This window comes from Monodelphis domestica, chromosome 4 (genome assembly GCF_027887165.1).
Source record: "Monodelphis domestica isolate mMonDom1 chromosome 4, mMonDom1.pri, whole genome shotgun sequence".
Classification (NCBI taxonomy): Eukaryota; Metazoa; Chordata; class Mammalia; order Didelphimorphia; family Didelphidae; genus Monodelphis; species Monodelphis domestica.
In genome coordinates this window covers 37,312,562-37,325,842 of record NC_077230.1, presented here as the reverse complement: position 1 = coordinate 37,325,842, position 13,281 = coordinate 37,312,562, and the positions used below count along the sequence as shown (strand labels likewise).

Below are 13,281 nucleotides of genomic sequence, written 5' to 3'. Positions count from 1 at the left end.
ATTTTATTAGAAGAATTTTTATCTCCTTTTTTTGAAAGATGAAATCATACTTTTGAAAATATCAACAGTGAAAAATCAAATATTTACTCTCTGTTTATAAACCCAAAAGCTAAGCAATTTTTTCTTGATAATTAGATATTTACATTTAGAATTTCAGATTTTTAAGATAGGAAACATTCCTTTGCTGATTGTTAATTTTATACTAATAGCCCATCTTTGTAAAAATACAGTACTAACAATTAATGATTATTTTATTATAATACTACTTTGTCTTATAATACTCTGAGCAAATGCTATAGAACATAAATATATGTAGTTCAATTAGTAAGTTAAAATTATTATTTTAAAAAAATTCAGGATACACTGGCATATCTAAATCAGGGTTTCTTTAGCTGAATATCACACAGTTTGTGTGTGTGTGTGTATGTTGTGTCTACATATTTCAGTTTACATAAATTCATCATTACATATATTCTAAATGACATCCATTTTTGCAAAATATGTATCTTTAGAATTAAATTCCTAAATTAATTGAACAATATTTTGCAAAAAAAAGGGAAAGTTATATACACATATACAGAAATTTAACAACTAAGATGTGGAATGTTTAACTCACTCATTCCCAGTGTTTTGTTTTTTGAAACTGATTAAGCCTGATGTTTGATTTGTGAAGGTTCACAAGCTTGTTGTCTGTGCTTTGAGACTGTGTTCCAGATTCTGCAGAGAAGACCACCACTATGAGGATTAAAAAAAAATTCCCATTAACAAGAAGCAAATGATCAAATGAATACTGTTTCATTGTTCATTCGTAGCTTCTGACAACTCCCTTGAGGGTGTATAACTCTTGACGTGGTTTTGGAGTTGTGTTGAAAAGCATGATCCCTAATTTAAACATTACTTAATTATGTAATTATTAAGATTATCTAAAGGATGCATATTCTAGTAGTGTGGCACAATAAATTTGCCTTGACTAGGCAAGAAATATTAGGGGAGAAATATTTTTTAATGACCTATCTGGAAAGATTAAAAAAGGATTGAGAAGTGTTTCAAATACCAAGCAAATGCTTTAAAAGGAGCCCCTGGTGTTTGGTTGAGTGCATGCCAACCTGCTATGTAGAAGATCAGTTTGACAGTGAGTAGGGGTGGGACTAGGGAAAGATTACCCAGGGAAAGCATTCTTGTCTTTTATTGTAAATGCCTGTTTGGGTCCCTCTGTCTTTTCTGTCCTTAACCCTATGATGTATGAACTAGGATTTTTCTTCTTAAGAACTCAAATTTCTAGCTGAGCCATTGGAAGAGATGAGGATTATAGCTTCACAAAGTAAATAAAGGGTATAAGTAGTTGGTTTTCTTCTGAATGAAAGTATTCCTTCCCACTTCCTCTCCCCCCTCCCTGGGTTTTAAAAGGGTAAATTCAAGGATCTAGGGAACTCAATATAACAGTCATTCAGTGGCTGTTACATACAAGATTCCCTTAGTGGGTTTGGGCTCAAGGTGGAGCAAGGAGTCTGAGAAAATGGGTGATAAAGAGACACAGACAAGTTAATTTAAGTAGGGAATGGCACTGGTCCCTGATGACATTTTCCTTAGAAAAATAGTAAAAGGAAAATGTGAGAAATAGGCTAACACGTGGAAGTAAGAGATAGAAAGCATGTGGCCAAGAGTGGCACTAGGAAAGATAGAGATCAGGGAGAGTTCCAAGGTTGCAGGAAACAAGAGCGCCTCACCCCAGGCTTTAATGTGGATTTTGAGGATCAATGAATCCGTAACAAAGCATAGTTGATTCACATTGGTTGCACAATGACAAGATCAGAGTAGGTGGGGATTCACCTGACATGCACTTTTCAGAGGAATGAGGTTTGATAAGGTGAGGGCTAAGCCTTTGTGGCTTAGGCCCAGTAATTCTCTTTCCCTTAGAACTGCCTATACATTGATCATTAACTGCTCTGATCAAGTATTTAATACATCAACCATACTTCCATACCTGGTATGTTACACTCTAAGGCTCTGTAAAGACCCAGCTATTTGAAACCTTCATCATCCTTTGTCATAACAAATAAAAAGGAAGTCTTATCTGCTTGTAGATGACTCCCAGAGCTATAGGTGCAGCCCTAGTCTCTGGCACCTCAGCCCCACATTAATTGCCTAATTAATTTTTTGAACTGTATGGCCTGTAGGCATCTCAAACTCAACCTGTCCAAAATAGAATTCATTATCTTGCTCCCAAGATTTGTCCCTCTTTTGAACTTCTCTATTACTGTCAAGGGCACCATCATCCTTCCACTTAACCAAGTTCACAGCCTTGTAGGCATCTAGGATTTCTCACTATCCCCATCTATCCAGTCAGTGGCCAAATCATGTTTCTATCTCCTCTCTATTCACACAGACACCACCCTAATTCAGGCCCTTCTCAACTTAGAGAGCACCAATATCCTTTTAATTGATCTCTCAGCCTCAAATCTCTTATCTAATCTCCACATCACTATCAAACTGATCTTCCAGTCTCCATTAACTAAACTCCTGGGTTTCCCTATTTAAATTCTTGTTTGGCATTTAAAGCTCTTCCTAATCTTTTAAAATCTTTTCAGTCTTTTTTATGTTTTATTCTCTTACAGTTTAGCCCTGCCAGCCTCTTTGATTTTCTCACATGATTCTTCACTTTCCATTGCTATCTTTGCATTGTCTCTCATGCCTGGTATATCCTTTACCTCCTCACCCCGATCTCTTCAAATCCCTTTCTTCCTTAAAGAATCAAATGCTACCTTCTTCAGGCCTCTGTAGCTATCTAGTACCTCTGACTCTTAAAGCCCCCTTGTATGTACTTGATCTTATTCGGGCATGTTATGTACATGCTGTCTCCTCCATTTGACTGTAAGATCTCTTTTCCCTTTTTTTGGTACCCTTAATACAGTGCCTGGCAAATAGTAAGCATAAATAAGTTGACTGACATGTTCTGACACCTACAACTTCAAATAAAATGGAATTCAATAGAGATTTAAAAGAAGATAGAAGACCTAGCATTTAAGTAGTTCAGAATTTGCAAAGTGCCATATAGTTAAAATATGTAAAAGCTCTTGAGCCTCACAACTTGTCAAGGTTATTTTTATTATCTCAAGTTTAAAGATTGGGAAACCGAAGCTGATGGAAATGTGAGTTTCTAATTTGAATGGATCTCCCTGACTCCAAATTCTCTACTCGTTCCCAGTATACCATCTAACTGTCTCAGATTAAGTTAAAGATAGCAAAAAACTAACTAAGGCTTCTATTGTACTTATGGACCAGTTAGTACCATTAGATGTCAGCAAAGATATAGATATGAACAGCACATCAGAAATTTACTTAACTCTATTAAGTAATTAACATTATTTAATCATTGAGTCATTGCCTGACTACCTCCAATCCTGATAGAGGATTAAACAGAAAATATGGTTATAAAGGGACCTAGGTAAAAATAAAAACAAAAAACCCAAGTGTTTCAAGCTTAGAACAAACCTATATTCAAGTATTCCAAAATTATACATGCTTTTTTTGCACATTGATGACTTATAAAGTATCATAATATTAGGGTACCTAGAGCATGGTAGAATTCCAGATCTGGATACTAACCAGTGCATGACTCCCCTCTATAATAGATATATCAAGTATGCTGCCCCAGGGCTACATTCTGGCGAGTTGAGCTTTTAGTTAAAATGTGACTGGGAAATGTAGACAAAATAAAAATACAATAGAATAGGGAGTTGTCAGCCACCTGGCAATTCTCCATGAGTATTAATGAATTAAACCTTTAATCTTTACCTGAAATAATGTTAATAAGTGATTTCCTGAGTTGATATGTGGGCAACAGGGATCCTTGCATATGGTTTAGTGTCCCCCATTTCTATTTGAGATTGACACCCCTGCTCTACAAAATCCCCAGCAAGACTTTTTTCTCTGTCAAACCATTCCTCTCTAATTTATGTTTTAGTCATAGTTTTTGCCTTTCTGTATTAATTGGTTTTCTTCTGATTTGGGGATTGAAAATGTTCTTACCGAAGTCCAAGATATCTTAGGTCTTCTTTAGTGATGTCATTAAGAACATCATGAAGAGTGTAACCCTCTTCAACAATCTGAAAAAAAAAAGAAACATATGAGAGGGAATGAGCTTTTAAAACAAGAATTTCCATAATTTTGTGGCTGTGATACCTTTTCCATTGTATTAGCATCAGCTCCTTGTAGTTTCAACCAGTCTGTGAGCTCTTTGTCTGTGCTTGGTACCTGTGATTCAACAGGTCGTGCTGGAGTAACCAGATTGTCTGTAACAATTACAAATGAATTGTATAGGACAAAAAGTTGAACTTTAAGAAAAAGATATCATACACCGAATGTAGATATAAAATGGAAACTATTAAAACTATAGTATTTGTCTTCCATAATAGTCACAAAAGTTAAATGACAATTCAGGACATCATTTGCTCTGATTAAAAGTAATACAGTTGAGAGAAGGCTGCCTTTGGAAGTCACAGGTCATGGATTCAAATACCATTTCTGACACTTGGACCCTAAACTCTTTTGGCCTCAAGTTTATTCAGCTATAAAATGAGGGGAATTGAACCTGTTGATTTCTTAAAGGCCCCTTTCAGCTCTGAATCTAGAATTTCTAGGATCTTCAAGGTAGAAGAAACCTCCAAAAGTCATCTAGATCAACCCGTTCTATGACCCCCATCAACAATTACTTCAACAGAACTGAAAAACCTACTACTATCTACTATCTACCACTTTGCATACTCATTGACCTTATTTTAAATCATTTTTAATGATTAATCTTTAAAAAGTCAGCTCTAATTTAGAAGTCAAGAAAAAAGATTTGACATGAAATTTTACTTCTAGACATCTTCAGAAACATTACAGGTATAGAGGTCATGGAAGTATGAGAATAGTTATGCAGCAGAGACTCGATGAACTAGCATTTATTTAATAATTGCAACATGAATAGTGCTTTAAGGTCTACCAAGCACTTTGTATATATGATCACATTTGATCCCATGATAACCCTGTGAAATAGGCACTACTATCATCTTTTAACAGGTCCAAGAGACCTGAGAAAATCTGGTCCAAGACCAGTTACATGATTCATACAGGAACACATAACTAGTGTCTAAATGCCTGAGGAAGGATCTCAACTCATCTTTCTGATTCCAAAGTCCAACAGTAGTATCCTATGTACCACCTATTAATTAAGCATCTAAAATGCACAAGGCATCTTTGGATGACTTGTAGACCTCTGTAACCCTAGTCTCCCTCCAAAGTTTCAGTCCCATATTACCAACTTCCTATTTGGAAATTTCCAAATGGAAAAAATTCCCCCTAATATTTTTAAACCCTCACCTTCCATCTTAGAAACAATACTGTATATTAGTTCCAAGGCAGAAGAGCAGTAAGGGCTAGGTATTGGGGGGTCAAGTGACTTGCCCAGGGTTACACAGCTAAGAAGTTCCTGAGGCCACATTTGAACCCAGGACCTCCTGTCTCTGGGTCTGACTTTCAATCCACTGTAATATTTATTGGTAAAGGAAAATGGAGAATTGGAAAACAGGGATAATGATAAATGGGAGGTGTGTATGGGGGTAATGGAGGAGTTAAGGAGAGAGAGGGTATAGGCGACCCAGATGGGACACGAACCCACAATCCCCAGCTTCAGAGTTGAGGCCAGGCCAGAGGCAGGCGGAGGATTCTCCCACTTCCATCTACTCTATATCAGTCCAGTTTTGCCTAATTCAGAATCTTAGCAGTAGATAGAAAGCAAACAAGAACAGGTCTAACCTTCAGAAGCCTATGTCTTCAGGCTGAACCAAGAAGAGCATGCCATTCCAGGCTGGGCTGAACAAGCTCCTCTCTCCTCCAACACCAGGAAGCAAGTCCCACCCGGCAGACAGGAAGTGCTAGTCACAAGACCCAACTGCCACTCCCAGTTGCCCCTTCCCCCACCAACTGTCTAGTTTCCTTTCCACACCACTGAACCACCCAGCTGTCCCCCCTTCCCCCATTTTAAAATATCCTTTAGGACTTATAAGTTCATTCTAAAATACTCATTCAAAATCCTTTTGCATACTGGGACTTAATGACTGTTGCTGTTCAAGGGCTAAACAAACAATGACTGGCTATTTCCATTTGTGTTAGAAATCTAAATATGAAATCAATGTTTGTGGTACATGAGAGGGCTTAATATCCTAGTTTAAAAATGAAATTCATAAATATGATGTATCTAAAACAATTCATCTTGCTCCCACTTATTCTTTCTGACAAATTAAGTCTAAATGCTGTACCCAGTAAGAAAATAGGATACTAATAAAATAAGTTCCTCAAACCCACTCCTCCAAACTGCCCTAGTTTGACCAAGGGTACTAACATTCTTCCATACTAATATTTATAGTCATTTTCAGCTCTTACCTCTCTCTCTCTTGCTCCCTTTACCATGGCTAACAGTTCAAGTGTCATTGACTCACTTTCACATCCCCCCTTTTACTCTATCCCCCCTTTTTTTCTTTTTTCTTATTTTTTGACTAGGTCTTCAGCATATTCTCCTAATCAGTTATCATTCAACTAAACTACTCTCTCCAAAGTAACTAATCCCCATCCTTTTTGGTCTCCCTTATAGCCTTTGACATTATTGATCACTCTCTTGCTCTGATACTCTTATCTCACTAGGCTTTTTGGACATTTTTCTCTACTTGTTCTCTTGTTCTGTATGGTTGTTCCTCAATCTCTTTGACTTGAGTCAAATAGACCATGCCTACTATTTGTGGGTGTCTCCCATGACCTGGGAGCTCTTATTTCTCCTTGAATATTATCTCATTTGATAACCTCATCACTTTCCATGATTTATTATCTCTAAGCAATGGTTCCAAGGAAAGAAATTATAAGATACTTCATTCCATTCTTATGTAATACATGACAAGCAGCAAATCAAAGAAATCCACATAATATAAAGCTGTAAGTGACTTTAGAGATAATATAATCTAGCTATCAAATATTACAGATGAAGAAAATGAAGCCTAGAAAGGGAAAGTGACAACTGGCCTAAGGTCATACATATAATAAGTACATGTAATAGCTTTGAATAAGAGATTTGAAACCAGGTTCTTTAGCTACAAATTCAGCATTCTTTCAATCCTAATTATATGACAAAAGCTAATTTTGATATAGTCATGACAGGTTTAGCTAAATTTGAAAACTAATTTTGATATAGTTGCAACAAACCTAGAGAACTGCTAAATGTTTCTGCCCTAAAACTGTACTCAGGCTGCAATGTCAGCTTAGTAGCTCTCTATGCCACAATAGAGTTCAAACAGATAATTGAAAAACAGAGGGAACTGCAGCAGGACAGGCAGCAGGACAGGCATGTGTATATAGCTGTATGGCACTCTATTAAGCCTGAGACAGAAATCCCAGCATCTAACTGCAGCCAGTTTTTTTCCCTCGCTATAAAGTGTCCAGTGTGGGAGCAAGTTGAGGTCCAGCTCCAGCTCCCAGGAAAGAGAAGGAGAAAATAGAGGACTGGGGGCAAGAAGGGAAGACCAAATATTTAAGAGGATGAAAACTAAAAATAAGTTGTTGGGGTTTTTTTTCCCGCTACACCCTGAAAAATTTAAAACTAGCATAATTATAAGCAAATAAACCAAGGGGGAAGAATAATAGAAGAGAATTTGGCTTTCAGGATGAGTAGAAAAATGTCCAGACATCTAATGAATGAATACTACAAGAAAAAAAAAATGAAACAGATCCTGTGGTTGCCTAAAGCAGAGTGTATCATATCTCTGGAGAAAACAATTTAATATTAGAATGAGCCCAGTATCTCAGACATATATGACTAGTGGTCTAATCAACAAGTGCCCAAGTCACGTGTAAAATGGGAACAAGTGAGCAATTGAAAACAAATATTTGTTAGTAATGGAGGCAAGGGAAAGTAAGGTCCCTTAAGAACTGTAGAGACTTGGGATAAACAGTAAATATGATTAAGGGGCCTGCTGGAGCTATGGTTGTAACAATAGGATTGTCATGAAATACTGGACTGGATCCTTGAGTGGACTGATGGGAAATGGAAAAATGACTAACATAATCAACTACTACCTGTTTTCTCTCTAAAGGAGAATAACCTTCAAATAAAGCACAATTTGAAAATGGTGAAGAAATGAGAAGAGGGTGACTAGCTGTCTTTAATAAACTTAAGTCACCTGACTTCTCCAAGTTTCAAAAAGAAGAACAAGGTACATTTTTCAAACTATAGGCCAATGAACTTGACCTGATTCCTCTTAAGATTCAGGAATGAATTATTAAGAAAATTTTTGAGAATACTTTAAAAAAGGGAAAAGATGACCAGAGCTCCCTCCAAGCCTGTCACCTCCAGCTCTGTGCACCACAGGCATTCCAGATGTGTATTCCTGTAGCATGCACTGAAATCTCAGCAAGTAGAAAATTATCTCACCAACAGATTTGGACCGCAACTGGAGAAGATACAATTCTTGAGTTTTCTGTTCAAGAGCCTGCCTTAGGAAATTCTGGTATTCCCTCTCTTTTTGAACTAAATGTTCCAGAAGCCTATTTAAAAACATAAAAATAAAAAGTCATTAGCCAGAAAGATAAAGAAGTAAAATAACATATTTACTTTTCTCCATGTGGCCCTGAGTAGGATCTCCTCAAAAATAAAGAATATCCTGAGGGTAAATTAAGAGGGTAAATTAAGAAGGCAATTGAAACCCGTATCCTGACCCCTAGAAGGACCCATTTCTCTTTTCTTTCTCTCTTTCCCATGTTTCAAAAATAACAACTTTTCCACTAAATTTCTAAATACAAATATAACTAGCTTTATATGTTGCATCAACTGTTTGTCATTTTACAATAACCTTCTTAAGATGGCAGAACTAATTTATGCCATCATTTTCAACACCCAGCTATAATGTCCTAAAACCTCAACTCTGAGACAAGACCCTACCAGGATGGCCTTCATCCCAGAAGTGTCCCTAAGCCCCATCATTGACAGAGACGGTGCCCTTTCCAAGGGATTATACCCATATTTCTTCTAATAATTAAATTACAGTTTCTGTCCCTATTGTATCGTACAGGCTTATAAATGAATAAATCAGACCTAGAAGGCCTATCCTTTTAAAAATAAATGAGGGTTTTATTGTTCCTCTTTTTTTTTGCATCCCTTTCATTTCCCAATGGTTCCCCACTCGTACTATCATAAAAATTACCTCTCCCCCCCCAAAAATCTCCAAATTCAGCTAATGTTGCTTCCCATGCTGCACCATTCCATGTTGTGTCCACATGGGTTCTGGAAATTTCCCCCCTGGGCTCATGGCAGTATCTTCCCTTTGATTCCCCTTTGGCATGCAATAAATGCAAGAAATATATATATATTCATTCATTTATTTATTTTATTACCTGTTGGTTTCTTGTCTAAGCTTGTTCAGCTGAAGGTTAAGTCTGTGCTGCTGTTGAGATTCCAGGGTTAATTCAGAGCCCACCCTGCTCACTCCAGAAGTGGCAATGGGCTCTTCATTTCCATTGGGATGTCCTGGCTGATAATTCTCTTCTACTTCATCTGCATCCTCATCTACTCCTTCCATTTCAGAGGTTGGCTCAAAGTGTGCTCGAAGCTCTGGACAGACCAATGGGAAAAGAACGGACCACATGAAGCTCAATAGGATATGGGAATGAGGCAAAAGACTGTTTCTGATAAAGCAGTAGTAGGCTATAGTGGAGAGAACTGTAAATTTGGGAATTAGGACATTCTGAGTTCAAATCTCTAGTTGTCACTTCATCTTTCTGAGCCTCCATTTCTGCATGCACACGTGGGGATAATAATAATAATAATAGTTATCAACTTCCAAAGTTGATAGGAGGTTCCAATAAAGTACTTTTTCAAACTGTAACATACTATTTATATGGGAGTTTATTATTATTTGTCATCGTCATCATATTGATTATTGAGACTTTTTGAATCTGACCCTGCCACAACATACACTAAAGTTCTATAGGGACAACTTAGCTTGAAAGGAGAGAAGAGGCATGGTGACAAATGGCACATAGCCTAAAAGATGTTTTTTGTTAGTGTGGGGGCTCCCTCCCTGTCTTAGTAGATGGTTTGAGTTGCTATGGCAACCTCCCATCACCTTGAAATCTACTTAGTGATAAAGTGAAGTGACAAAAGACAGAGTTCACTACAAGGTCCATACTTAAAACTTTGCCAGGTTGGTAAAGGTAGACTGTGCCTTAGACTTGCCAACAAGGCACAATGGAAGAGTCATTGGAATAGACCCTTGATAAAGGAATGCCCTTTAACATTAAAATTAATCAATGATCATTATTCCACTTATATATAACTTAATTATTCACATTAGCATGGGGATAGGGTGGGGAGCACAAAAGTAGTGATCACATAAAACTATTAGTTAATTTGTTACGTAATGATATTGACAGTGAATTTTTGGGTTTCCATTTGAAAGCATGTTTTAGGAATTCATAAAACTTCAAATAATGAAAGCAAGCTTTCAGGAACAGACTTAGATCGCTGCATTAGAAAATTCTTCCAACCTGACTCCAAAATTCGTTCCTTATCTCTACATTCCACACAGAATAACAAGAGAAGCCTCCTTCTCTTCAAGCTTTCTGTATGTCTAGCTTCCATATTCTTTAGGGAAGTCATTAAGGTGAATGGGTATAAAAGACTGAGATAGTTAATGAGTTCTCCTTGAGCTGCTTGCCGGTTGCATTCAGAATAGGAGTAAAGTAGTTTCAGCTAAGAATGTGAACTAACCAGAGGAAGCGATCATTTCTACCAAATAATCTTTCCTTCCAGAAGCCACCAAAGATTATTACAGCTGACTTCAGAGCTCTACTTTAGTTGTTGCTCCTACCTTAACACTCCAAAAGTAGATGCTTCCAGAGAAAAATTCTGATTAGATAGCTGTATAACCATTGTGTGTGTGTGAGAATTCAAAGACAAGGATTATTTACTCAAATGAGTAATTATTAATGATTTTTGACTAATCATGAGGCAGGGAAATAGATGATGAAACACACTTCCCTCCTTAAAAGAGACATGGTAGACTACTGGAATACAAACACTCTATTGATCATCATCATTTTGTCTGTTGGTATTATCTGTTTTGCTTTGTTACAAAGGAGAGTTCATTTGTGAAATAGATTTATCAGGCAATGAGATTGGCATAAGAAAACAAAAGGTACCACTGAACTGTTAAAATATAAAGGCAAGAATTTCTTCAATGGCCACATGGAATCAGATTGAGACCCATAAAAGACTCTGTAGGGGGGCAGCTGGGTAGCTCAGTGGATTGAGAGTCAGGCCTAGAGACGGAAGGTCCTGGGTTCAAATCAGTCCTCACACACTTCATAGCTGTGTGACCCTGGGCAAGTCACTTGACCCCACTGCATAGCCCTTACAATACACATTATTGATTCCAACATGGAAGGCAAGGGTTTAAAAAAAAAGACTCCTTAGGTCATCTGGTCCAACCTCCTTAAAGATGAGGAAACTGAGGCTGAGTAAGAAAAAGTGGCAAGCCCAAAGATACAACTAAAAAGGAATAGAACTGAGAATCAAAACCCCTGCTTCTCTATCGTTATATCCAACCTCATGTTCTTTTCATTGTTCCATGATAATCAACATGTGTGGAATATAAGTAAAACAGCAGTTATGGTCTTTGACTTCTGTTTCCCTAACTATAAAATTAAGAGTATTGATATCTAACTTTCCGTTGTCTTCATTGTTGTTGTTACTGTCATGTCTGACTTGAGACCCCTTTAGGGGGGTTTCTTGGCAAAGATACTGGTATGCGTTGCTATTTCCTTCTCCAGTGGATTAAACAGAAGTTAGATAACTTGCACAGGGTCACACAGACAGTAATTATCTGAAAAAATATTTGAACTTAGATCTTCCTGATTCTAGGTCTGGCACGGTGCCACCCAGGTATTTCTAGTTAGTCAAAAATTTGTTAAGTAGATATTTATTAATTACCTATTACATGTCAATTACTGTGCAAAATGAGAGGAATACAAAGGAAAGCAAAAATTAGTCCCTGGTCTCAAGGAGCTCACAGTCTAAGGAAGATGCCATGCAAACAATTATGTGAAAACCAGGTACATTCAGGATAGACTGGAGATAATCAACAGAGAAAAGGCACTAGAAATAAGGGGGATCAAGAAAAGCTTCCCATGGAAGGTAAGATTTTCTTTTTTTTTTTTAACTTATCTTCTGCCTTAGAATCAATACTATGTACTGATTCTAAGGCAGAAGAGTGGTAAGGGCTAGGCAATGGGGGTTAAGTGACTTGCCCAGGGTCACACAGCTGGGAAGTGTCTGAGGCTAGATTTAAACCTAGGACCTCCCATCTCTAAGTCTGGCTTTCAATCCACTGAACTACTCCGCTGCCCCAGAAGGTAAGATTTTAGCAGGGATTTGAAGGCTAGAAGGATTAGAGAGGAGGCAGGTTATGGAAGGTTTTGAATACCAAACTGGATTTTTTATTTGATCCTAAAATATTATGATAGGGAACCACTGGAATGGATTGAATAGGGTATCTTACTATAGTATTTTAGGTTTGTGCTCATTCTTTTCACAGCTACTGTATATATAGGAAAATATGCCCCAGATTTATGGAAGGTGTATTTTGTAGCAAATGCTCTTATTATGCCATTTTAGTAAATGTTTTTACTATGCTTATTGTGTCGACTAGCATGACTGATAACAGGAAACACCCAGTGGGGGCTTGTCGGTAATTGAACCAGAAGTACAAACACATAGGCTAACTCTCATAACTTGAGATGGCAGATACCCTGAAGGGACCCAACATGTGAGTACCAGTTATGAGAGTAGTCCAGAGGGTTTAAGAAAAGATGGTAAGAAGGTGAGGTTTTATTATTGTATTGATGCTTTTTTCTTAAAAAAAAAATCACAAAACTTCTGGAGGGTGGAAATCTTATTTAACACAATCTCCTCCACCTATAATTTACGTAGTGCTTTCTAACTCTTTAAGCAAAGTGACTTTAAATTTAAATCTAGAATTTGAATTTACATATAGACATGGTTTGAAATGAGAAGTGAGAGTGGAGCTCTGTGAAGAGGTCAGGGATCATAAGTTGGATTAAGGAATCACTAAAATGAAAATTGAAGACAAAAGACTTGATCAGGTTGTCTCATGGAACAAATGAGAGAGAAGAAGACTAAGGTCCCTCCCCTTAGAACATGCTTTATTAAGGGGTAGTGTGAACTTTAGATTACTC

At 37.2% G+C, this 13,281-nt stretch overlaps 1 protein-coding gene across 1 annotated transcript in view; it reads right to left on the bottom strand.

Moving 5' to 3' along the window:
* Window positions 1–13,281, bottom strand: part of MAP3K15 (mitogen-activated protein kinase kinase kinase 15) — an 89,073-nt gene that overhangs the window by 3,178 nt on the left and 72,614 nt on the right. The window contains exons 16-20 of the mRNA XM_056826079.1: window positions 9,421–9,637; window positions 8,462–8,574; window positions 4,183–4,292; window positions 4,030–4,106; window positions 617–735 (exon numbers count right to left, since the gene is read on the bottom strand). Of these exons, the coding sequence (XP_056682057.1) occupies window positions 648–735; window positions 4,030–4,106; window positions 4,183–4,292; window positions 8,462–8,574; window positions 9,421–9,637 (605 nt within the window). The 3' untranslated portion in view covers window positions 617–647. The remainder of the gene's footprint in view (window positions 1–616; window positions 736–4,029; window positions 4,107–4,182; window positions 4,293–8,461; window positions 8,575–9,420; window positions 9,638–13,281) is intronic.